Source organism: Entelurus aequoreus, linkage group LG23, assembly GCF_033978785.1.
Source record: "Entelurus aequoreus isolate RoL-2023_Sb linkage group LG23, RoL_Eaeq_v1.1, whole genome shotgun sequence".
Taxonomy (NCBI): domain Eukaryota; kingdom Metazoa; phylum Chordata; class Actinopteri; order Syngnathiformes; family Syngnathidae; genus Entelurus; species Entelurus aequoreus.
Window position 1 is genome coordinate 17,948,560 of NC_084753.1, and position 25,874 is coordinate 17,974,433.

General features: G+C 38.0%; 1 protein-coding gene across 1 annotated transcript in view; it reads left to right on the plus strand.

The window, feature by feature from the left end:
• The window catches only part of knl1 (kinetochore scaffold 1), a 33,974-nt gene that overhangs the window by 6,573 nt on the left and 1,527 nt on the right, over nucleotides 1-25,874 (plus strand). Inside the window, exons 8-29 of the mRNA XM_062033770.1 lie at nucleotides 15-55; nucleotides 127-179; nucleotides 2,967-3,633; nucleotides 3,723-3,735; nucleotides 4,872-5,395; nucleotides 5,479-5,516; nucleotides 9,171-13,442; nucleotides 13,649-13,712; nucleotides 13,815-13,873; nucleotides 13,953-14,051; nucleotides 14,127-14,242; nucleotides 14,325-14,415; nucleotides 20,892-21,008; nucleotides 21,082-21,169; nucleotides 21,295-21,357; nucleotides 21,439-21,478; nucleotides 21,597-21,701; nucleotides 21,814-21,905; nucleotides 23,816-23,881; nucleotides 24,774-24,883; nucleotides 24,956-25,077; nucleotides 25,228-25,353. Of these exons, the coding sequence (XP_061889754.1) occupies nucleotides 15-55; nucleotides 127-179; nucleotides 2,967-3,633; nucleotides 3,723-3,735; nucleotides 4,872-5,395; nucleotides 5,479-5,516; nucleotides 9,171-13,442; nucleotides 13,649-13,712; nucleotides 13,815-13,873; nucleotides 13,953-14,051; nucleotides 14,127-14,242; nucleotides 14,325-14,415; nucleotides 20,892-21,008; nucleotides 21,082-21,169; nucleotides 21,295-21,357; nucleotides 21,439-21,478; nucleotides 21,597-21,701; nucleotides 21,814-21,905; nucleotides 23,816-23,881; nucleotides 24,774-24,883; nucleotides 24,956-25,077; nucleotides 25,228-25,353 (6,966 nt within the window). The remainder of the gene's footprint in view (nucleotides 1-14; nucleotides 56-126; nucleotides 180-2,966; nucleotides 3,634-3,722; nucleotides 3,736-4,871; nucleotides 5,396-5,478; nucleotides 5,517-9,170; nucleotides 13,443-13,648; nucleotides 13,713-13,814; nucleotides 13,874-13,952; nucleotides 14,052-14,126; nucleotides 14,243-14,324; nucleotides 14,416-20,891; nucleotides 21,009-21,081; nucleotides 21,170-21,294; nucleotides 21,358-21,438; nucleotides 21,479-21,596; nucleotides 21,702-21,813; nucleotides 21,906-23,815; nucleotides 23,882-24,773; nucleotides 24,884-24,955; nucleotides 25,078-25,227; nucleotides 25,354-25,874) is intronic.

Below are 25,874 nucleotides of genomic sequence, written 5' to 3' on the forward strand. Positions count from 1 at the left end.
TACATTTCTAATAGGGTCCAGGTGACAAGTGAAGATGAAATTCAACAAATTATGGGTACTTGTATATTTTCACATTACGGTTCATTAGCTGGTTACTATTATTCATATTATTTGTCTCCAATTTAGGAATGGAAACCCTGTTGAATGCACCACTTCATGCCTCTGAGCAAAAAGAAAAGGTAGGCGTGGCGAAATGGCCTAAAAATCAAATCTCAGATTTTTTTACAAATAATTAGATTTACGATGTTTTGCGATTTTTTGTTTTTGTTTTAAGAAACCAATGAACAGAAATGACTTCGTAACAAGTTTCTTTTTTATTTGATCAAAATTAGTAGTTTCAAATGGCACGGCATACACTGCATCTGACTCTTAGCAAAATTCATGTTTTATATAAAGTGGGTTCTTTTTAGAACAGATATAAATTGGACTTTGTAAAAAATAATTTTCAAAAAAGATTAAATTTAGCTATTGTAGCAAATTTTGGTATATTTATTCTGATGCTTTTGCTCATATGTTGATCAGTACGCATTGTTTTAATCAAAAAAAGTTATTCATTATAGAGCTTCTTAATGGAGGCAAAAAGTCTGTCTTAAATAAAGAATACTTGTATAACTAAAAATGTGGTTTTGAGTTCAGTGAGTGGATAAACAGGCTTTTTTCTCAATCTGGGCACCACATCTTTCGCGACTGCTTCAGTGATCGTTTCCTACTGTGCTCCTTTATTATCATACATGGTACTTTGTGTAAATGATTCTATACATGGTACTTTGTGTAAATGATTCTATCACAGTCAGCTGCTTTTTAGCTTTAGTTTGTTTGTTGTGATGGGTCGTAGTTAGGGCCTTGCATGGCAGCTAACGCCATCAGTGTGTGAATGTGTGTATGAATGGGTGAATGTGGAAATAGTGTCAAAGCGCTTTGAGTACCTCGAAGGTAGAAAAGCGCTACACAAGTATAACCCATTGATGTTCTTGTAAAAAGTTGCATCCATTCGGCTGGATGCTTTGGTTTCAGATCCTGGAAACATTTTGTTCTGCTGCTGTGTTTTTAAACTGTTTTTTTTTTCAAACAAACATTTGTTATATACCTGTTGCCACAAAACCACTGACGACACTATTCATTTCTTTAGAACATACATTTCGCCCTCATTTGCGTTAGCACTAGCTGTGTGTGTGTGTGTGTGTGTGTGTGTGTGTGTGTGTGTGTGTGTGTGTGTGTGTGTGTGTGTGTGTGTGTGTGTGTGTGTGTGTGTGTGTGTGTGTGTGTGTGTGTGTGTGTAAATCTTCGTAAGAAAATTAGGGGGAGGGTGGAAGCTACGGAAGTTGCTGGGACAAAAAGTATGCTGGTGCAAAAGGAGAAAAACAAAGATATTTGTTTTAAAGCGTCTGCAAAAAAAAAAAAAAGTATTGATAAAATGTATTTATCGCCCCTGCTATCACCCAGATCAGAGTTGTCAAACTTGTTGAAGGTCAAATGGTAGTTATGACATCCCTCAGGGGGCCGCTTGTAACAGTGAGTAATATACCAATTTGCATATGCATTTTATTATTATATTTACGTACACTGTAAAAAAATAAATCTAGATTTTACAGTAAAAAAAAAACTGGCAACTTAGTCACCAGATTTTTTCTGTTAAATAAGGAGGGTTTTTTACTACGTATTTTGGTGAATGATAAAACGAAAAAAACTGGCGGCTTAATCGCCAGCATTTTACTGTAAAATCATACGGTGGTTTCTACAAAATATTGTAAATGGAAAGACAATACCACCGTTTTTTTTTTTTACTTCTGGCAACTGAGCTGCCAGTTTTTACCGTAAACAAGTGGTACCCTTTTTCCATTTACGGCAATACACTGTAAAAACAACAACCGTAGATTTTACGGTAAAAACTGGCACCTCAATCGACATTATTTTATCGTAAAAACAATGGTTTTTTTTTTTCTTTCAATTTATAGTCCTATTCTGTAAAAAAAAAAAAAGAAACCACCATCAATTTTACCGTAATCTCTATTTTAATTTTAACAGTGTACAATTTTATGATTATATTGCTTTGAAATCACAAGTCAAGCAGATATATAATTATTTTTATTTTGACAAAAAATTTTTGGAAGGTATGATAATATAATATTTGTTGCAATATTGGATAATATTACAGTTTAAAAGATTTGCAATTTCATGCAGTACATACATGTTTTTCTGTCAAAATGGAAAGAACGAATACATTTAATAAGAAAAGATAAGGTACTTTATTGGCGCAAATTATTTTCAGGCATTTTCAGGCCACATAAAATGATGTTGCGGACCAGTTCGGACTTTAAGTTTGACACCTGTGATCTAGATGAAACTGAACACTCTAAGCAAGCCATTCATCTACATCAGGGGTGTCAAACTCATTTTAGATCGGGGGCCACATGAAGAAAAATCTACTCCCAAGTGGGCCGGACTGCTAAAATCACGGCACGATAACTTAAACATAAACACAACTTCAGATTGTTTTCTTTGTTTAAAAATAGAACAAGCAAATTTTGAAATTGTACAAATCATAATGTTTTTGTTTTTTTACAATTACCTGTTGCGGTTAATAGTATATATACTTTGTCGTTATTTATATTTTTTTAATAAATTATGTGATAATGTTCATCAGTCAACTCACTGGTGTTAATTTTCAATCTGTCAAAATAAAAAAATTATATCAAAATCAAATTACAGTATGTTATTTATGTAGTTTGATCATTTTCCTCGACTGATATACTAACATCATGTAGTTTATTTTATACATATATTGCATCATCTACAAAGATACAAAGTATTGCTATTGCGACATCCAGTGGACACATTTAAAACAGCGTTCATTAAAAAATTTCAGGTTCATTTTTATACTTCGCAAACTCATCCCGCGGGCCGGATAAAACCTGTTCGCGGGCCGTACGTTTGACACACCTGACCTACATGTTATTTGTCTTCAGGCCAACCTGGACACAGGCTTTGGAGAGAAAACCATGATTTATTGTGAGGATGATGGATTTTTGGACATGACCCAGTCTCACACTGTCAACATTGCCTTTTGTGAAGACGATCTCTTCGGTGCTCCACAGAAGAGTGGTTCCAACTTCCTTCCAAGTGGAAAGAGTACATCAGATTGTGTATCCACAGATATTATCCCAAGGCATACATTCAACATGGCCCGAGGGTTTGAATTTCCACCTGATGGCAGAAACACAGGTTTCAGTCAATCCGTGCCAAGCTTTGGTCCTACTTTAACCCACTCTCTGCCAAGTCTTTCAAAACCAACTGCATTGAAGATGAAACTTTCTTATGCTACCGTTAACCCAAGCCTCTTCCAGACCAAAACCCCAGAGGTCAATGTGGATAAAGAAAATCACGTTCCGTCTTTCTTTAGAAATGCTGGGAATGTTAGAGAATCATGCCGTGGCAGCACACTCTGTCAAGATGAAGACGTTAATATGGACGTGACAAACACTGGCAGAGTTACAGGATTGACCGCTGACGACGATGACGATCCTTTTCAGGGGCTATTTCCCGCAAAAGAAATGTACTCTCAGTCTGATACAGGGTCGCAACAATCACAGAACCAAGAGAACCTACAGAAGCAAGCCACTACGACACCAAAGGGTACTTTTATTTCAGTTAACAAATTGAACTTCCTCATAATGTCAATTTTTAAGGAGCGCACTAACCATTGTTCAAATTGTTTTTTACAGCATCAGAAGACAGGTACGTTTTCTGTACATCTCACATTGGCTTTTCATTTACATTAGTCGACATTGTCGAGCAGCTAGGAAATACTGTGTGATGTGTATTTTCTTCTTCTTTTATTTTGACTTTAAGAGTATTTGTCCAGACCAAGGTGGGTCGTCTTATGTTGTAGTCCAGTGATTCTCAAACTTTGGTATGCAGGCTCCATCTAGTGGTATGCCAAAGAATCACTTATTTAAAAATTCAAACACAGTGTTACTGTTCAGACTGTGTAATGTTAGAGTGGCCAAAGATATTAAATATACTTGTTAAATTAAACCTCTGCCTCGTATACTCGCTACTGTATTTAAATGTTGGGCATTATGGTGGTACTTGGAGAGTCAAATGTTTTTTGAGGTGGTACTTGGTATAAAAAAAAAAAGTTTGGGAACCACTGTTCTAGTCAAAAAATAATTTGTCGTAATTAATTATAGGACACAGTAGTCAGTGTTCTTCTCGCCCGGAAAAGGGCGAGGAGACCTTGCCCCAAGTGGAAGAGTTCAAGTACCTCTGAGTCTTGTTCACGAGTGAGGGAAGAATGGATCGTGAGATCGACAGGCGGATCGGTGCAGCATCAATCCGTTGTGGTGAAGAAGGAGCTGAGCCGGAAGGCAAAGCTCTCAATTTACTGGTTGATCTACGTTCCCATCCTCATCCACAGTCATGAGCTTTGGGTTATACCGAAAGGACAAGCGGCCAAAATGAGTTTCCTCTTTCGTGTGGTGGGACTCTCCCTTAGAGATAGGGTGAGAAGCTCTGTTATCCGGAAGGAGCTCAAAGTAAAACCGCTGCTCCTCCACATCGAGAGGAGCCAGATGAGGTGGTTCGGGCATCTGGTCAGGATGCCACCCGAACGCCTCCCTCGGGAGGTGTTTAGGGCACGTCCGACCGGTAGGAGACCACGGGGAAGACCCAGGACACGTTGGGTAAACTGTGTCTCCCGGCTGGCCTGGGAACGCCTCGGGATCCCCCAGGAGAAGCTGGACGAAGTGGCTGGGGAGAGGGAAGTCTGGGCTTCCCTGCTTAGGCTGCTGCTAAGCGGAAGAAGATGAATGGATGGATGGAAGTAGTCAGTGTACCAGTGTGTCAAAGATCTTGTGTTTTGTGCCCAAAAGGTGCCAGAGGGTGAACGCTGAAGAAGAATGCAGAGAGAAAACCGTGAGGTTCACAGCAGAGGACATGTGCATGGACATAATTAAGAGTGACACTGGTAAAATCACAAGAGATCTGTCAGATCCTCCAAATTTGGACATTTTTGACAGCGACAGAAAAGCTGTGTCTTCTATGGAAAAGAGACACACAGATACTATTGGACTGTCATCATGTGCAATTAATTTAAACCCTGGATTAGAAAACGTCCTAAGTATCTCAAAGCCGAAAGACATCAGCGTTGGTGCAAGATATTCTGGAATGGCTAAACCTTTGCTGACAAAGGCACCATCTAATAGAGAGCTAGACTTTCCTGAAGATGAACTGAGCATGGATATGACAGAAGTTCAAACAGGCCTCATCATAGAGAGGACAGGCAATAATGACCCAATCCATTGTCTCAGACTTGCACAAGAAATGCACTCCAAAGGTGGACAAACCGCATCCCAGCAGTTGTGTACTGATAAGCGGAAGTCATCTTGTAATACAGGTACATAAATTTACCCATCTTGAAAATTATCTCAACACAATGCATGTAATAGCTGATTCTAACATTTCTATCTGTACATTTAGCAAAGGAAACATCATTCAAGGCCCCTTTTAGACATCAGGTGAGTTTCTTATTTTTTTTAATTGCATTACAAAATAAATGGAATGAAAAGGTGGGTATAATAACAATGTGGAACCGCACTTTTTGGGGGAATTTCGCCCATCGTTCACAATACTTATGTAAGACAACAACACATATGATTTTCTTTTTTATGCATTTATGCAATGAAGTTAATAGACGTCATCTATTGCGCTCATCAAGTCCTCTAAAAACATCCAAAAACCGCCAACAATGCTCCGTTAGCGTTGCCGCGATCACAGAGAGAGCTTGTGCAGCTCTTGACATACTGAGCTGCTGTATCGCCTCTGAGTTGGTAAAAGTTAAAGTTATTATTAAAGTAGAATGTTGTGGCCATAAACTGAGAAGGTGTATATTGTAGCGTCCCGGAAGGTGTTCTGGGTATTTGTTCTGTTGTGTTTATGTTGTGTTACGGTGCAGATGTTCTCCCGAAATGTGTTTGTCATTGTTGTTTGGTGTGGGTTCACAGTGTGGCGCATATTTGTAACAGTGTTAAAGTTGTTTATACGGCCACCCTCAGTGTGACCTGTATTGCTGTTGACCAAGTAAGCATCGCATTCAATTGTGTGTGTGAAAAGCCTATTATGTGACTGGGCCGGCACGCAAAGGCAGTGCCATTAAGGTTTATTGGCGCTCTGTACTTCTCCCTACGTCCGTGTACACAGCGGCGTTTTAAAAAGTCATACATTTTACTTTTTGAAACTGATAGCGATGATTTTGAAACCGATACCGATAATTTCCGATATTACATTTTAAAGCATTTATCGGCCGATAATATCGGCAGTCCGATATTTTCGGACATCTCTAATCTCCATATAGTTTTACTTAAACTCGATATTCAATATATATCGATATATTTTCTGGTGAAAGTATACATATAAAAATATTCATTTTTGAGAGGGATTCATTGAAATTGAACTGAATGACAACTGTACTGTAAACAGTCAGTGGCACTTTTATTACCCAGTTAGTCAAGATGGGTATTAACAGCACAGAAAATAAACAGTTTAAGTAGCACAGAATTACATAACATAAATAAAACAGAAAAATATTCTTTCTACGTAATATAAATAACGTAGCTGTGCAAATAATACAAAATGTATCAAACTCAGATAAAAAATGTATTTGCAGGCAGGCACTTTTTAATTCCCAGTCGACGATGTAATGGACTGTCACACACATACGGTTCTGGTCAGTGCCAAGTAAGTCCATCCATCCATCCATTTCTACCGCTTATCCCTTTCGGGTTCGCGGGGGTGCTGGAGCCTATCTCAGCTACTATCGGGCGGAAGGCGGGGTACACCCTGGACAAGTCGCCACCTCATCGTAAGTGACTTGACTTAATTGTGCAGCTTTGATCTACCTCACTTTGGCATACATTTTTGGCAGCATTTCTCATGCGAAATATGCCCGGCTTGGCAACTCGAGAACAGTTTAGATTTGGGCTTACATGGTAAACAACTCAAATTAATGTTTTATCTAGACGCATACATTTGTCCAAATGAGATTGTGGGTTTTCTGGACGTCATCTGCATCGCTAAAAGAAAAATCTAAACAAGACAATCCCTCTGCCATCTTCCACTAGTTTTTTTAGTATATAAATCGCCCGCTTGAATATTCCCTCTTCTCTTCTACGACTCTCTCGTCGTCATTTGGGATGTCTGTTGTGATTTCCCTTCCTGGTTTGATGAAACGCCCTATCCTGCCTCTGATTGGCCTGTCTCTAATGTTTTGCTCTATAATCAACCAATCATGACTCATCATAGTAAACAACCAACTAATCATGGATGTTCTTATACGTGCAAGCACGTCTTGGAAGGAGGAAGGGGAGGGGTTTAGTAGACCATGGAGTGTTGAAAGGGAGTGGGGAGCGAGGGAGAATCAAGGAACACAACAAATAAGCGGTGTTTGGTCATTTTCACGTGAAATAAATTATATCGCTATTAAGATATTTTCTTAATTCATATGTTGTTTAAAAATATATCGATATATTTAACAAACTCGATATATCGCCCAGTCCTACCGACTACCTGTATTTTTTGGTACCGGTTCCTAATTGGGTTGGTCCATGAGGACCGTGAAGAATCTGGACTAACGATACTGCTATCGCTATTTTTTGTTCCAGCTGACCAATGTAATTATGACACGCTGTCACATGAAGTTCAGCTGCCGCTGCACACATTGAATCAGCTTTAAATAATGACAAATAAGGAAGCAACGCCACACAAAATTTGGAACACAACAATATTTCTTCCTCAAAAGTTCCTCAAAGTCACGCACACTGTGTCAGTTTAAAGTGAACGCACTTTACTCATGACGAGTAACCTAGCGATCCTTTAATCCACAGGCCAATCCACAAACTTAATATGGCTTCAAATACGTCTGTGCAACATAAACACAATTAACAGTTCCTGTTGTTACAAAATGCACATCCACATAACATGTTAATTGATTGTATTGATTTATATGATATATTTGATATGATATATCATGTAAAAGGTGTGTTCTCTGCACATGCATGTCATATATAAATAGTATTTCCAGCTAAGTGTAATTGTAATAAATAGAAACAGGGTGATGGGTCTTTGTGGTCTTTACAAGAAGATGACATAACTGCATTTCACCTTGCACTGCACACATAGTTGACTTCTTTAAGACTTAAAAAAAATAGGCGTTGATAAAAGACTTCCATGCTCTGAGATGTAACAGTACATCATGTTGGAGGTGTTATGATTGAAATACATTTTATTTTACATCTTTATTTCCACAAATTACATATATTACCGATATGAGTACCGATGAATACCGGTATTGATAAGGAATATCATAAGGGTATTGGACCGATAACATCTTAACGATATACAGTACATCCCTAGTGAGGATTATGAATAATTCTTTATTTAGAGTTATTTGGACACTAGGGGAACATATTCTAAGTAACAAAGACTTAATTTAGAGTTATTTGGTTATGGTTAGGGTTAGAGGGTTAGGGTTACTAATGGTGAATATGTTCCCCATACTAAAGTTTCACGGGCTTACTGGTTGTATAATAAGGCCATGCAGAATAAGGCATTAATAAGTACTAAATAATGACTAATTAAGAGCCAATATGTTACTAATTTGCATGTTAATAAGCAACTAATTAATTGTGAATATGTTCCCCATACTAAAGTGTTACCGTTGTTTTTGTTGTAGGAAATAGCGGAAGTCGTGACGCGTCTGTGAAATTTTTGTGCCGCTATATGCCTAAGATGACCAAAATATGTAAATGTTACATGTTATTATGAATGTGCGTCTTACTACATCACATATGTATTTGGAGCGTGTACGGTTAATAAAAAGTTGATGGAGGTTTTTTGATTTTTTTAGAGCGCTTTATAGTCGAAATAGAGTGAACCTCATTACTTCCATTGTTAGCTGAATCTGCTAGCGTTTATTAGTTAGAATGCATAAAAAAGAAAAACATATGTGTGCTTGTCTCACATAAGCATTGTGATTGACAGAAAAAAAGTGCAGTTCCCCTTTAAATTGATTAGTAATTGAGTAGTTAATTACTTTTATACTCTTTCCAAAAGTCAAAGCAGATAATTAAAACATTTTGATTATATAGTGCTAACTTTATAAATGTCTTTCTCAGGCTAATTGTGATACTCAAGAGGACTGCAGAGAGAAAACAATTAAATTTACAGCTGACTCCGAATTCATGGACGTGACAAAAAGTCACACTGTAAACATGACCTGTGTTTTCCCAATGCAGTCACGCAAAAGTCTACCTACAAATGAGGAGCGGACGATGAGGTTTAGTGTAAATGATGCAGATATGGATGTGACACAAAGTCACACTGCGAACATTGCTCTTGTGGAGCAGGAAGAATACCATTATGTTGACTTGTTACCTGCTGGAGTAGACAAAACAATGAGGTGTAATGCAATGGATGCTGCTTTAGAGCAAACACATAGCCAAACTGCAAACGTCGCAAATTTTTTGAGGACAGGAGCACACCATAATTGTGATGTAGCACCTGCTGGAAAAGATAGAACAGTGAGGTTTACTGCAGATGATGCATCAATGGATGTGACACGATGCCACACTGTAAAAATTGATACTCCGTTTGAACCAAGCGCACACAATGTGGATGTTTTACCGGCTGCAGGAGAGAAAACAATGAGGTGTACTGCAATGGATGAGACACAAAGCCACACTGCATACGTTGCTAATTATTTGGAGCAAGGAGCACACCATAATGTTAACTTTGTACCTGCTGGAAGAGAAAAAACCTTGATGTTTACCGCAGATGATGCTGCTATGGATGAGACACAAAGCCACACTGCAAACATCTGTAATTTTTTGAAGACAGGAGCACATCATAATTTTGACGTAGTACCTGCTGGAAAAGATAGAACAGTGAGGTTTACGGCAGATGATGCATCAATGGATGTGACACGATGCCACACTGTAAGAATTGTGACTCCGTTTGACCCAAGAGCACACAATGTGGATATTTTACCGGTTGCAGGAGAGAAAACAATGAGGTGTACTGCAATGGATGCTGCTTTGGAGGAGACACGTAGCCACACTGCAAACATTGCTACTCATTTGGAGCCAGGAGCACACCATGACACATTTGTACCTGCTGAAAGAGAGAAAACCTTGACGTTTACTGGAGATGCTGCTGTAATGGATGAGACACAAAGCCACACTGCAAACGTTGCTAATTATTTGAAGACAGGAGCACATCATAATTTTGACGTAGTACCTGCTGGAAAAGATAGAACAGTGATGTTTACTGCAGATGATGCATCAATGGATGTGACACGAGGCCACACTGTAAAAATTGTTACTCTGTTTGACCCAAGAGCACACAATGTGGATATTTTACCGGCTGCAGGAGAGAAAACAATGAGGTTTACTACAATGGATGCTGATTTGGAGGAGACACGTAGCCACACTGCAAACATTGCTACTCCTTTGGAGCCAGGAGCACACCATGATACATTTGTACCTGCTGAAAGAGAGAAAACCTTGACGTTTACTGGAGATGCTGCTGTAATGGATGAGACACAAAGCCACACTGCAGACGTTGCTGATTATTTGAAGACAGGACCACACCATAATTGTTACATAGTACCTTCTGGAAAAGATAGAACAGTGCGGTTTACTGCAGATGATGCATCAATGGATGTGACACCAAGCCACACTGTGAAAATTGACACTCCGTTTGAAAAAAGAGCACAAAATGTGGATATTTTTTCGGTGGAACGAGAGAAAACTATAAGGTGTACTGCAATGGATGCCGCTTTGGAGGAGACACGTAGCCACACTGCAAACATGGCTACTCATTTGGAGCCAGGAGCACACCCTAATGTTAACTTTCTACCTGCTGAAGGAGAAAAAACTTTAAGGTTTACTGCAGATGATGCAGCTATGGATGTAACAAAATGCCACACAGTACAAATTGATACCCCGTTTGAACGAGAAGTACAAAATGTCCTCTGTGTACCTGCTAAAGGAGAGAAGACGTTGAGGTTTACTGCAGATGATGCAGCTATGGATGTAACAAAATGCCACACCGTAAAAATTGAAACTCCGTTTGAACTAGATGTACACAATGACGACTGTGTACTTGTTGGAGGAGAGAAAACAACCAGGTTGTCTGCAGATGATGCTTCTTTGGATGGGACACAAAGCCACACGCCAGACATTGCTACTCATTTGGACTCAGGCGCAGATCTTAATGTTAACTTTGTACCTGCTGGAGGAGAGAAACCCTTGAGGTTTACTGCTGATTATGCAGCTATGAATGTGACAAGATGCCACACCGTAAAAATGTATACTCCTTTTGGACTAGAAGTAAATAATGTCGACTCTGTACCTGTGGTAGAAGAGAAAACTACCAGGTTTTCTGCAGATAATGCCTCTTTGGATGGGACACAAATCCACACTCCAGACATCGCTACTTGTTTGAAGCAAGGAGCACACCTGGGTAACTTTGAACCTGTTGGAAGAGAGAAAACCTTGATGTTTACTGCAGATGATGCGGCTATGAATGTGACACGATGCCACACTGTAAGAATTAATACTTTTGAACTAGAAGTAAAAAATGTCAGCTGTGTACCTGTTGGAGGAGAGAAAACAACCAGGTTTTCGGCAGATGATGACACTTTGGATGAGACAAAACGCCACACTCCAGACATCGCTGCTCATTTTGAGCAAAGAGCACACCATGGTAACGTTGTACCTGTTGGAGGAGATAAAACCTTTAGGTTTACTGCAGATGATACTGCTATGGATGTAACAAAATGCCACACTGTAAAAATCGATACTCCTTTTGACCTTGAGGTAAAAAATGTAGAATTTGTACCTGTTGGGGGAGAAAAAACAACCAGGTTTTCTGCAGATGATGCTTCTTTGGAAGGGACACAAGGCCACTCGGCAAACATCGCTTCTAATTTTGAGCCACAAAACAAAACAAATGTGGATACTTGGCTGGCAGGAGAAGAGAAAATCTTGGAGTTCTCTGCAGATGCTGCTGCTACAGATGGACAGCAAAGATCCGCTATAAATATTTCATATTCAAACAAAGATACTCCTACGAAGAACAGAGATGAGATGAAGCATCCGCCAAGAAATGGCTCTTCTCCAGTACTCACTATCAATACAGGATTGAGAAAGACAGATTTCCCATGGGCTAATCCCATTGTCACAAAAGATGAATGTCTATCAGAGTCATCCTCAAGAAAAACTGGTGACACAGACCACTTCATCCCAGCTCAGCATAAAACACCATGCATTGTCAATAAAACCATAGTTCCAGCTCTGTTGGATAATTCTGTGAGTGATGTCAAAAACATGCATGGCTCATTACAAAGAGCAGAGACTGATGTAAGCATGGACGTAACTGGAGCTCAAACAGGTTCTATTGTTGGAGAAAAATACTCAAATGCAAATGAGCACCCTTTCTCTCAATTATCAACACAGGACCCAGATGTTGGTGTTCAAAATATCAGAAGAGCAACTTCACCTCAGCCAAATCAAGAGTTGGGTCTGAGCAAACAAGATGCAGTGGAAATCTCAAATGTTGCGTATTCTGTCTACTCAGACGAAACTGACATTAGGAACGTGTCTGAATTAGGACATATAACCAGTCCTTTGTTGGCAAACTTTAATTTGGCTAGCGCTGTCGACCATGATAGTCCTTCAAGGAAGTCCAGACGGAAAAGTTTCGCTGATCTCCAATTAAAAGTGAGGCGTTTGAGCCGTTTGGTTAACACGACTCCTGAGACTCCAGCCATGGAAAGCTGCATAGCACCTTTGCCTCATGTGGACCCAGGGATTAACACAAATCCAAAAAACAATGATTTGCTCCCTGTTGTAGTACCTGATGTTATAGCTGATATGGGAAACACTGAGGGTGAAGCACAAGATCTTCCACTAGAATATGCTATTGTGGAAACTCCTTTTAAACTTAAAAGTCTGATGTCGAGACTTTCAATGGGAGATTTCAAGCCAAAACTCCCTCAAAAAAACAGAGTTGATGATTCAAAGAAGGCAGACTCCAGCCACATGCATTCTGAGAGAAAAAGGGATCGCACAACCACAACCAACAATATTGCTAATGATATGGGCAACTGGAAAGATGACGTTAGTGACATTTACGATGAAGAGCTTGGTCGCTGTGAAGATTTGTTGGGGACATTGGACACAAGTGGCTCTCCAAAAATGACAGCAAATGTGATCCCTTTTGAAGAATGTGACATAGGTCAAAACTTAAGAGATGACGCTTTTGAAGAAGACAATCCAAATTGCGCCCCTGGAATAAAAAGACGTTGGCCGTCAGATGAAGGTCACACGGAGGAGGAGAAGAAATTGAAGATGTCCCCTGAGATGGTTCCTGAGACCGTTAAGACGGTAAGTTCATACACAATCACGTTTATTCAATTCAGATTTGGGTCAAGCTTGAAAGCATTTACAAATGTAGGTTCCTCTTAGCAAACCATCTTATTTATATCTTAGTCTATCAATAAATTATCAACAGATTATAATTATTTGTCATAAAGTATCATGTTTTGGATAATGACGGTAACCTGACTACTGCTCCAACCATGACAAAACAGACCATGGATTCCTCGAGCACTACTCACACATCCAGCAGCAGAGGCGAAGCTACATTTAATTCCAGTAAGTTCTCCCTGTGTGTAATATCTTATGTGTTTTATTCGTTGTCTGCTTCATAACATCGCATTAATTATTTCTCAAATGTTTATTTTTTTATGTCTACAGCCTTTAAACAGAGCATGTTTGAATCTCAGCTGGAAGACTATTCCAGTGATGTACAAAGGGTTTGTTTTCAAATCATATCAGGATCTAATTGTATGATTTCTTACCCCATTTATCAGCGCTTGCCTTTCATTGTTCCAGAAATTAGAGGATGGCACAATAACGGTATCAGAGTTCTTTAAGCTCTTCAACATTGACTTTGTGATCCATAAACCCCGGCAAAGCATACTTCCTGGCAGAGTAGGTTATATTCTCCCAATTATTGTGTGAACTAGACAATGACTAGTATTCAGCGACTTTTTTTGTTTTGCTCAGCCTTCGTCCGACACAGATCGCACTCCAGTGGATGTGATGAAAGACAGACTTATAAATCGTCCCAAAGAGCGGGTCTATGAAGCTGACATCAAGAGCCTGACTGAAAAGGTGGAAGGGTGAGATGATTATCATTCCTGAAAATCATTACTCAAAGAGTACAGTTACAAAGTTCTGAACACATGTTTTGTCTATACCCAGATTGAGTTACCGAATGTGTGACTTGGACAAACCTCTCAAGATGATCAATACAGCGTTATGGGAAGAGATGAAAAATTCTTCAGAAAAGGAGGTATTGTTGCTTTTGCTCACTTCAACGTTGCTACTCATTTGGGGCAAGGAGCATACAATAATGTCAACTTTGTACCCGTGGCTCTTTGAGTGGAGCCATATCTTTAGGGGCCGTTCCTTTGAAAGTGCCCCTCAAAAAGCTGGCTTGTTATTATAGTTCTTAGAGCTCTTTTTATCAAGGAAACTATCAATTGTAACAGGTATAAGATAAGACGTGAATCAGAATAATTTAAATTAACAGAAATTTTACACTATTGCTGGGAATTACTGTATTCTGAAATATTGGCTATAATTTTTTGTTGTATTATTATTGTAAACATTCCATAAGGTGCTGCCATATCCCCATGCTTTGAGAGTGACATCACTATTTTGAATTTTTCTTATCCTAAAAAATACTGTTGCACATGAGTATTTTAACAGTATAAAATACACAAAGATTAAGTGGCCATAAATATTAAGAATAACATGTATTTATGTATATGAAGAGTATAAAATCCAACTACAGTAGGATAAAAACTAGGACATAAGCAAAAGGATCCAGAAAAGTGAATCAAAACACAATGAATCAACAAATAGAAATGAATAAATTGCAAAATTATATATTTATATGTTTTTTTAAATTAAAAAAGTAAATCCAAGGCTGCTGTTTCCTTTGACTAATTTTCTAGTCCAGTCGCCAGTCTGGCGGGCAATTGCTGGTACTTTATCTGTATGTGTACTAAAATGTCTCCCAAATGGCTCAGAACTATAAATCTGTTCTCATCGTTTTAAGAACATTTAAGAACCTTTCAGAAGACTTGATTCAGTCGCAAACATCACATCTCTGGTAACCCACAAAAAGTCATGTTTAATGGTATTTCAACAATTTAACACTATACAGTATATAGTTTTTCCTGAGGTCTTCTTGTAAATGGACTCAATTCAGTTTTTAGTGTAAACTAAACCTGGCCCAAGATAGTAACACAATATATTTATCAGGAGTCAAGTTCTGGTAAAGCCAATAAAACTGCAGCATCATTTCTGTAATTGTTTTTCATTGTTAGGTCTCACAAGCATTCACACAAATCTCCGGCAAAATCTCCAGATTTTCTAATTCTGATCTTTTGCAGATCACCAGAGCAAAACAGCATCTTACACAGATAACATCACTGTCTCGTGCAACGTATAGAATACTTGTCTTTTGACTGTGGCAATTGTCGACCACTAGGAAAGAGCACTGTTGACATTTTAATCGTGCCGTACGGTACCCGTTTTTGTTACTTTTGTCTGTGTTCATGTGTTATTAAATATTATTTTCTCTCATAATAAAATATAATTTTTAATTTGAGGTTTAAAAATGAGCTGAAAATAACTTTGTCATGCAGTTGTAAATTTTTTATTTAATTTATTTATTTTTTACTTCTTAGTCTCATTTATAGTAATTATTATAAAATACACTTTGCATGCATTTGCAATTTTAAGAAGTTAACAGCACATACTAAAACGTTTCTGAAACTGTCTTGGGAGATAAAAGGGTCTCAGTGTTGGACATAGTACCGGTAGTTGTATATCGGCTGTGCATACAGTCTGTATCAGCTGTCATTCACATCCAGACCACGGCCCCTCGACTGCTCGGATGAAAGAAGAAAGGCTTTTTGTGTGTTTCAAAACCCGGTAGTACCAATGGAATTCAGTCGGTGCCATAAAAGTACCGAATTCGGTGCCCATCCCCAGAGGTGTGGACTCGAGTCACATGACTTGGACTCGAGTCAGACTCGAGTCATGAATTTGATGACTTTGGACTCGACTTGACAAAGTGTAAAGAGACTTGCAACTCGACTTAGACTTTAACATCAATGACTTGTGACTTCACTTGGACTTGAGCCTTTTGACTTGACATGACTTGTTACTTTCCCCAAAACCCAAAGATTAAAAGCGCGCCGCTCCGTATTTTTCCTTTTCTTCGTCTGTGTGCGTGTTGTTCCTGTCAGCTGGTGTGCTCTCAGTACAACAGCCAATCAAATTAGATCTACGTTGTTTTCATCACACAGCATTCATCCAATCAAATTGCAGGACAACCACCGAACAAGAGTTGTCAAACAATGCGGCAGTGAGAAACAATTATGCCAAAGTTAATTTCGTTCGGGTATAAAAACTACGACTTGGTCAACAAAAAACGAATTGCCGTATGCAAATCACGCAGTTCGAATATTACAGACGGAGACGCAACAACTTCCAACTTCGTTCGACATTTGAAGTTGCACAAAGGGTAAGTTTTGAATGTAAGCTAACGTTTATTGGCTAAGTAACGTGACTTTTATTTGCTGTGTAGTTAAATCAGTGAGGCTGTAAACTCACTGCTAACGTTATAACCTTAGACATCTTATAAGGGTACGCAGCATCGAGCGCTACTGCCTACAGGCTCAGACGAGACGCGGGGCCGCCATCTTGGAGTGGTGACCCGCCCAACTCAGTGCAATTCATTTGGCAGGAGCAATGAACTGTCAGCGCATTTAATTCATCTTACCTCACTGAATACCACTGATTTTCACGCGCTTTTTTGTCATACGTGTAGCTATGATAAAGGAAACATGTTTTGGCGTGTTTTATTATTCATAGTTTGCTTAACAGTAATATAATATTCTTATACGCTATAAGTGACCAGACGTCCGAGATCAAAACTGGGAATATAATCCCAGAGAAAGGGGAAAAAAACGGTCAGCTATTTTTAAATTGAAGAAACAATATGATTAGGTTATGTATACATGCGTATATCCTACATAAACAATGTATGAATACATTATATATATATATATATATATATATATATATATATATATATATATATATATATATATATATATATATATATATATATATATATATATATATATATATATATCTTATAGACTGTATCTCTGTTGCTGCAGCAGCAGAGAGTCTGTCTTGGCACTTTGTATTGATATTTTGTATTACATTCTTCCCTTAAATGATCATGTTTACAGTCATTGTTTTATATGTATTTTTTATGTATGTCGCTTTGGATAAAAGCGTCTGCCAAATACTTCAACATAAACATATATAAAAACCTGAAAGTCTTTATCAGCTAAAACCACCAATCTGTTTCACTGGATTCAGAATAAAACCAAATTCTGTCTTACCCAACAATGTTAGTAATTGAATATTGTTACTTGAAGACTTATTCCTGGTTACAATTATACTGTTAAAGGCCTACTGAAAGCCACTACTACCGACCACGCAGTCTGATAGTTTATATATCAATGATGAAATCTTAACATTGCAACACATGCCAATACGGCCGGGTTAACTTATAAAGTGCAATTTTAAATTTCCCGCTAAACTTCCGGTTCGAAACGCCTCTGAGGGTTGACGTATGCGCGTGACGTCAATCATTGAAACGGAAGTATTCGGACACCATTGAAGTCAATACGAAATAGCTCTAGTTTTCATCTCATTATTCCACAGTATTCTGGACATCTGTGTTGGTGAATGTGTTGCAATTTGTTCATTGCATTATGGAGAAAGAAGCTGAGCAAGCAAAGAAGAAAGTTGTCGGTGCGAAGTGTCTATTTTGCGAGGGAAGTCAGCAACAACACGTACACAGCCGGCGCTTCTTTGTTTACATTCCCGAAAGATGCAGTCAAGATGGAAGAACTCGGACAACAGAGACTCTTACCAGGAGGACTTTGATTTGGATACACAGTTGCGATAACGTGAGTACACAGCTGCGCTTCCAAACATTTGATCGCTTGCTATAACTAGCTCGAGCTAGGAGCTAGCATTAGGATTAATTTGTGGCATATTAAATATAAGCCTGGTTGTGTTGTGGCTAATAGAGTATATATATGTCTTGTGTTTATTTATTGTTGTAGTCATTCCCAGCTGAATATCAGGTCCCACCCGTGCGCTTCCAAACATTTGATTGCTTGCCCGTACGTGCGTGTCATGTACGTAACTTTGATTAAATATATAAGCTTTATGAACCTTGGGTTAGGTGAAGGGTTGTTTGGGCTGAGTGAGTGTGTGTGTTATGCAGGTGTTTGAATTGTATTGGCGGGTTATATATACGGGATCCCGTCCATATTACCCGCTCGAGCTATAACTAGCTCGAGCTAGGAGCTAGGAGCTAGCATAACAAACACCTAGGTGTTTTTATGCGGGATTAATTTGTGGCATATTAAATATAAGCCTGGTTGTGTTGTGGCTAATAGAGTATATATATGTATTGTGTTTATTTACTGTTGTAGTCATTCCCAGCTGAATATCAGGTCCCACCCGCGCGCTTCCAAACATTTGATTGCTTGCCAGTACGTGCGTGTCATGTACGTAACTTTGATTAAGTATATAAGCTTTATGAACCTTGGGTTAGGTGAACGGTTGTTTGGGCTGAGTGAGTGTGTGTGTTGTGCAGGTGTTTGAATTGTATTGGCGGGTTATATATACAGGATCCCGTCCATATTACCCGCTCGAGCTATAACTAGCTCGAGCTAGTAGCTAGGAGCTAGCATAACAAACACCTAGGTGTTTTTATGCGGGATTAATTTGTGGCATATTAAATATAAGCCTGGTTGTGTTGTGGCTAATAGAGTATATATATGTCTTGTGTTTATTTACTGTTGTAGTCATTTCCAGCTGAATATCAGGTCACCCCCGGCTCTCACAGCATCTTCCACTCCCCACTAGTCCTTCACTTGCACTTTCCTCAGTTAAAAATATTTCATCCTCGCTCAAATTAATGGGGAAATCGTCGCTTTCTCGGTCCGAATCTCTTTCACTTCATGCGGCCATCATTGTAAACAATAGGGAACTTTGCGTATATGTTCAATTGACTACGTCACGCTACTTCCGGTAGGGGCAAGCCTTTTTTTATCAGATACCAAAAGTTGCGATCTTTATCGTCGTTGTTCTATACTAAATCCTTTCAGCAAAAATATGGCAATATCGCGAAATGATCAAGTATGACACATACAATAGATCTGCTATCCCGTTTAAATAAAAAAATTTCATTTCAGTAGGCCTTTAAGAAAGTATTGTCTTATATTTTGCCTAAAATGAGAATGCATCATAATCAGTGGCGGCTGGTGAATTTTGTTTTAGGTGGGGCTGAAAGTTTGTAAACCAAACCCCTGTAGGGCAGTCATCCTCCCCCAGAAGATTTCTTTGTGATTTTCACATACAAATATTGAAGATCTTTGCTCCTTCTCAACTCTGTGGTAATATTATTTTCATAAAATACAACCAATAGTACAATAATGTTAAATCTTACTTGTGAAAAGTAATCCCCCGATTCCTATTTTCAATAGTCCGCTCATTTGAGTAGGAAAACGCTGAACACCATCTTTATTTTCTACCTGTCAACTGTCACTACTTCAAGATGGCGGCCAAATTGCTCGCGTCACAGCAACCAATGCTGCTTCTACTTATAAGATGTCTATGGTTATAACGTCATTGCAAACACGGCAATCTGTTGCGTCCACTGCAGTTCGCTACCTTATTCATACTTTTTGCCAAGTGATTTTTTTAAGCAGGGTTGCATGAGGTACCTAGACAAAACGTTACGTTAGTCAATGTATCACACACAGTAACGTAACGTTAAAATGTATACTATATTAACAATATGTGTACATATTGCATAGGGCCCTGACATCTAAAAAGTACAACTCTGTTCATTGTTTTGTTCATGTTTTTGTTATGTGTTTCATATGTACGCACACATAAACACACAGACAGTACGAGATGAGATCAATGAGATAAGGTAAGAACAGGATAGAAACTAGAACTAGTTACAATGCAATATGCCATGGAAATACAATGTTAACACTTTTGTGCAAATAAGTACAGTTGCACTTGTTTTTTCAAATGTGTTTATTCTGTAAAAGAATGAGTTGAATGTTTAAAATTACTGGATAATACTGCTATTATGAAGTGCAATGTCAGCACTTTTTTTCCCCTGCAATTTCAAATGCACTTGTTTTAATAAATAAATACAGCGTTTTAAAAGCATAAACAATCTGTGTAAATATATTAGTCTGTGGTTTAAAGGACTTGAAAGGACTCGAAATTCAAAATGCAGGACTTGGGACTTGACTTGAGACTTTCCAGTCTTGACTTTGGACTTGACTCGGGACTTGCCTGTCTTGACTCGGGACTTGACTCGAGACTTGAGGGCAAAGACTTGAGACCTACTTGTGACTTGCAAAGCAATGACTTGGTCCCACCTCTGCCCATCCCTATCGACAACACGACTTTACGCCCCCTGGTTCCACCGCTGTGTAATTTTCTTTCATGCAGGCATTATTGTGGCTTGATATTGCTTCTAAATGCTTTGGAAATTGCCTACAAGACTCTGTATCGTTCTTCCAACATAGAAAAATTACAGCTTTTACCGGACAGACAGCGCGCACAGATTGACAAAAATATTATTCAGTTTGTGTATAAACTTAGTCCTAACATGACTGTATGTGTTTGAATCTTCAGATCAAATCGTTTGGCGTAAAATTAAAAGAGAGAAACAACTACTTCAGAAAGATGAGCCGAGTCCGGTCACATGAAATGAAGGAGGTCCTGTACACCGGTGTTGTGCAGGCTCTAACAGTAAGTAGGAAGTACTCCGAAGTACTAATAAAACTATTTGGAGATCTTTGATGTAACATTGTATTCTTTTCAGGATGAGCAGCAAAATTTGAGAAGTTCAGTTGAAAAATCTGAAGAGACAGTCAAAATGCTTGATGACTGCATTCGTGATTTGGAAGCGGGTAATGCATTCAGTTTAAAAGGGTCATCCCATTTTTAATGCTGGATACCAAACTCAAATCAATTTAAAGAACTATTGCACATGTTGAGAGGTTACCATCAATAAGACAGCGTTTTATCTTTGCAGAACTTGCAGCAATTGAGGATAAAGGAACTGACACCAAACCAAGTCTTAAATCACTCCAGGAAGGTAAGTTAAATGTGTTGTGTTTAAATACAGTATATATAATTTTTGTCCAATAGTAAAATTATTTTACTTTTTGTCTAACAGAATTGAAGAAAGTCAATGAGAGTATGGATGAGAATGAGCGGTAATTTGTAATATTGATTTCAAGCAAACATTCTGTGAAAAAAAAAAATTCAAAGAATAGGAGGCTATGTTGTTATTTAAATATGTTTTGTCTATATGCTTTTTCCGCCCTGTCACAGGCAAATATGTGATCTGGAGACGCAGAAAAATCAGGCTTCAAGCAAACTGAACAGTCTAAAGGCTGACACAACAAACCTTGAGAGCTCAATTGCTATTCTCAATATGTCAGTATTTAAAAGATATTTTTCTTTTGAGTCATCATTTCTGGTGTAGTTTTTTGGGGGGGAATTTACACACGGTTATTAACGTTCATCTTTGCTAAATTCCTTCCTTTAGGCTCAACGAATGGAGATTGAAAGAGAAGAAAGGCAACTACACAGTCTATACTTTCCTAAATGACACATTGCATCTACAGTTGGTTTATAAAGGTACATTTTATTGTCTTCCATTCCAACGCAGGAAAGCCAGGTCAGGGAAACCCAAAAAATTGGACCCATAAAAACTGTATTAATTATTAAAGGTCCAGTACATTTCTTGCTGACCTTAAACTTCAGTCTATTTATGATCATTCCCCAAAGATTTGCATAAACACCATGTTCTCTTCAAAATATGCTCAAAATGGGCAGTGCAGCGTTAGAGACCAACTTGCATAAGCCATGCAAAATTGTCAGTTACTCAAACTTTAGAATTAAGATTTTGCACAGTCCCAAACTCTCTGAACATCACAACCCAGTCCAAAACATCTGCTTTTTGATGGAGCATGATAAAACCGATACATCCTCCAAAAAATGTGCTTGAACTACAGTGAATGATTTGTTGGAGAAATACACCTCGCAAAATGTATTTTTCTTGGTTGACCAACACATGTTGAAAAAGACTATTGTTCCAGTATTTCATGCACAAAGTCGACTCTCGTATATACCCTGGAAAAGAAACAAAGAACATTAACTTATTTATTTAAACATTTGTGGATTCGGTTTTATTCGGGTTACCCTGTACTTGTGAAATTTTTCACTGTAAGAAACAACTATTTTCTCAATCATTTGTATTAGTGCTGCATGATTTTGAGAAAAAAACTAATTGTAATGAGATAGGCTCCAGCACCCCCCGCGACCCCGAAAGGGACAAGCGGTTGAAAATGGATGGATGGATGGAATTGTTCTACCTAAATTTGTGATTCGATTTGCGATTTTTATATTTTATACTATATTTTAAATAATGAGTGATGGAGGACATGTTACTTGCAGACTGTTAATCAACATATTCTTGTCTCAAGGTACCACACATTAGAACAATATGCAATAATTTACCTTTATTTGGCTTCATGCAGACAGACTCAGAGCTTTTGTGTACATCACGCTCTTAAACTGAAAAATACTCGATAACTATTAATATTATAATATAATAATAATGCAAGTAACTATTTGAAAGTATATAAACTTTTATTTCTCATACTGTTGTACTGTAATTGGTCGGTAAATAACTTTATCCTAAACAAATAAACAAAAAAAATGAAATGTATTCGTTTCTGTAAGCAAAAACTAAATACTAAACATTTTAAAGTGCCTTTTTTCCTCATTTGGAAAAACTAGGTCGTATGTTGTCTTGTTTGTTGCCATCCCGTGTTGATGGGCTCATATTGCCCATCCGGTTTGAAGCTAAAATTTTCCCACAACGAGACATTTGGCTTTGTAATCGTATATTTTTCTTCCTAATTTTTGTTACTTTGCGAAACTTCTCACTGGCAAGTCGCAACGCTCTCTGTCTGTGCTTCCTGTATGTGCGGTCTCGCTCAGTCGCACTCCAGCCCCTGAGTCAAAGATTGTTAATGACTCAAAAGAGGGATCACTGCTTTTAGGTAATTTTTCTGTTAAATCAACGCCTTTTTCTTCTTGTTTGAAGCGAGGAAGAAACGCGAGGCTCAACAATTCTGATTGGCGAACATGTCATCAAATACTAAATGGGTTATTCTTGAACAGTGCTATTCTACTTTCAAGGTACTCAAAGCGTTTTGACACTATTTCCACATTCACATAGGCCCTAACCATGACCCATCAGTAGCAAGTGTGAAGTGTCTTGCTCAAGGAGACAACAGCCACTCTTTTTTTTCACTCAAATGTTGGTGACGGCAGAGAAAAAAAAACTCAGCCTTTTGTGGTTGCGTAATTGCACCAATAAAAATCTTGATGTTGATTAATCGAGCAGCCCTAATTTGTAAGGAAATTTTAATTTCAAAAGCACTATAATGGATCTCCAACAAATACTGTTATATCGTCAGATTTTTGGATTTATTTTTTTGCCGTAAATCTAAACTACAACATTTTCTTTGTTTTTGTAGGAAATGGTACTGCTGAAGAACCCGAGCAGGAAACTTCACAAATTAATTTCACATTTCTACTTGATGGTAAGAGACGGATGTCAACATATGTGACTGTGATTCTACCCTAAACAAAAATTCTAAGAAAGAAAGGTCAGTTTATGTTCGAAGTCTAGAGATTATGCATCCCATACTTCTCCCAAGCAAGTCAGATCTTTTCTTCTTTCGCTCACACACTAGCGAACTGGAGAGAGTTAAGACAATAATACAGTATATTTTTTCACTGATATGGAAAACATGTTTTGAAGAACCATTTAATTTTGTCCTCTGTCTTTGAATTTGTCCAAATACATGTATTGAAAAAAGGGGTTGTTTGTATTTAGTGGTGTATTATATAGTGCAATAATATATTTTTTAACTGTTATGGAAAACATGTTTTGAATAATACTTTTACGTATAATGCAGTGCTTCTCAGTTATTTTCTCTTACGCCCACTCCAACTCTCCGCACCGACTATAAATAGTATCATTTGTTTATACTATTGTTATAACTACACCTCTGCATTACAGTATACAGTATGCCTATTCACATTAAAGAAAACATAAAACAGAAAGATTATATATCAATTTGCAACAAAAAATAACCTTATTAACATTGTTTTAGTCTGTAACCGAAAACATTTGAAGTGAATCAATTTGCTTGGGGGAAAAAATCCTTATTTAAAGTATACATTTTTTTTACAGAGATAAATCATTTGATACTGAAAAAAATACATCAAATTAAATAAACTCAATGATTAATGATGAATTCAAATTGATCCGCAACATTAACTTAGGAGCCCAATACATACAAAACTTTAACCTACAAAACAATTTGTGCTGATTTTTTAAAAATCAAAATGAGGAAGTCACGATTACTTACATTGGACACCCTGTTTGTACATTTCAACTGCACATTTTTTATTTTATTTTGGATATAGATACAAGTTCACAGTGCCACGCCCGCCTTGTTCACAAACTGATCTCCCAGTACATTTACGGCGAAACGTTGTGGGTGAAGAAATACCCAACAAGCAATCATGTTCAAATGGTGAGTGTGGACGGATCCAAGTGCAGTATCGGTTCATATGTTTAATCAGGATGTTCTTCCTGCTTTGTTCAGCTGCTCTATGACGTGTCCTTGGTGATCAGTCACTGTCGTCTCCTCGGAGAGGAAATCCGTCTGCTTAAAACGTGGGGAGGTTTACGTCTCAATATCCTGGACATCAGTTGTGTGGACACTCGGTAAGAGTACATTTCCTCTCTAAAGTTAACGACCCACAAAGAGATTGTTGTTTAAATGCAGGAAGACCCATTTTTTTTGTATGTCTACTACTGTAAATTACTACTATGTGGTATCATTGCATTGAAATAACTGTTGACTTCTTCTTTTAGAATACATATTGTCTTCAGCAGTCTGAGGAGATGTTCCAAGTTTGAAGTTTCCTTTTCCGTCAGCTTAGACAAGCACATCTATGGTCTTCAGGTGCACAGCTTCAGAAATATCTTTGGGGACGCAACGTAAGTGTGACCAAACTAAAGCTCTTGACAGCTTTAAAGGGCAACTGCACTTTTTTATTTTTTATTTTGACTATCCACAATCCCCATGTAAGACAAGAACACATGTATTTATTTTTTATGTATTATAACACGTAAATAAAGGTTAGTAAAAGACAGCTAACAATGAAGCTAATGATAGTATACTATTCCCATAAAGCCCTCTAAAAAACATCCAAAAATTGCCAACAATACTCCATGTACGTCTCATGACCTGAATATTAACCAAGCATTAGCAAAATTGTTATTATAGGCGCTAACGCAGTCAAACTACAGTATTTTTAGCTGCGTTGTGATCACAAAGTGATAACTAGCATATGTCGCCATATTGAGCCTTAAAATGGAGAAGTTTGTAAACTTTGACATTCAACTTATACCCGATGATGGCGGGAAAGATACGAAAAGACGCTTGTCTGTGGGACTTTTTTTTTTAAACTATTTTTTAATCATGATTAGTTTTAAATTTGAAGCTGGAAAATATAAAC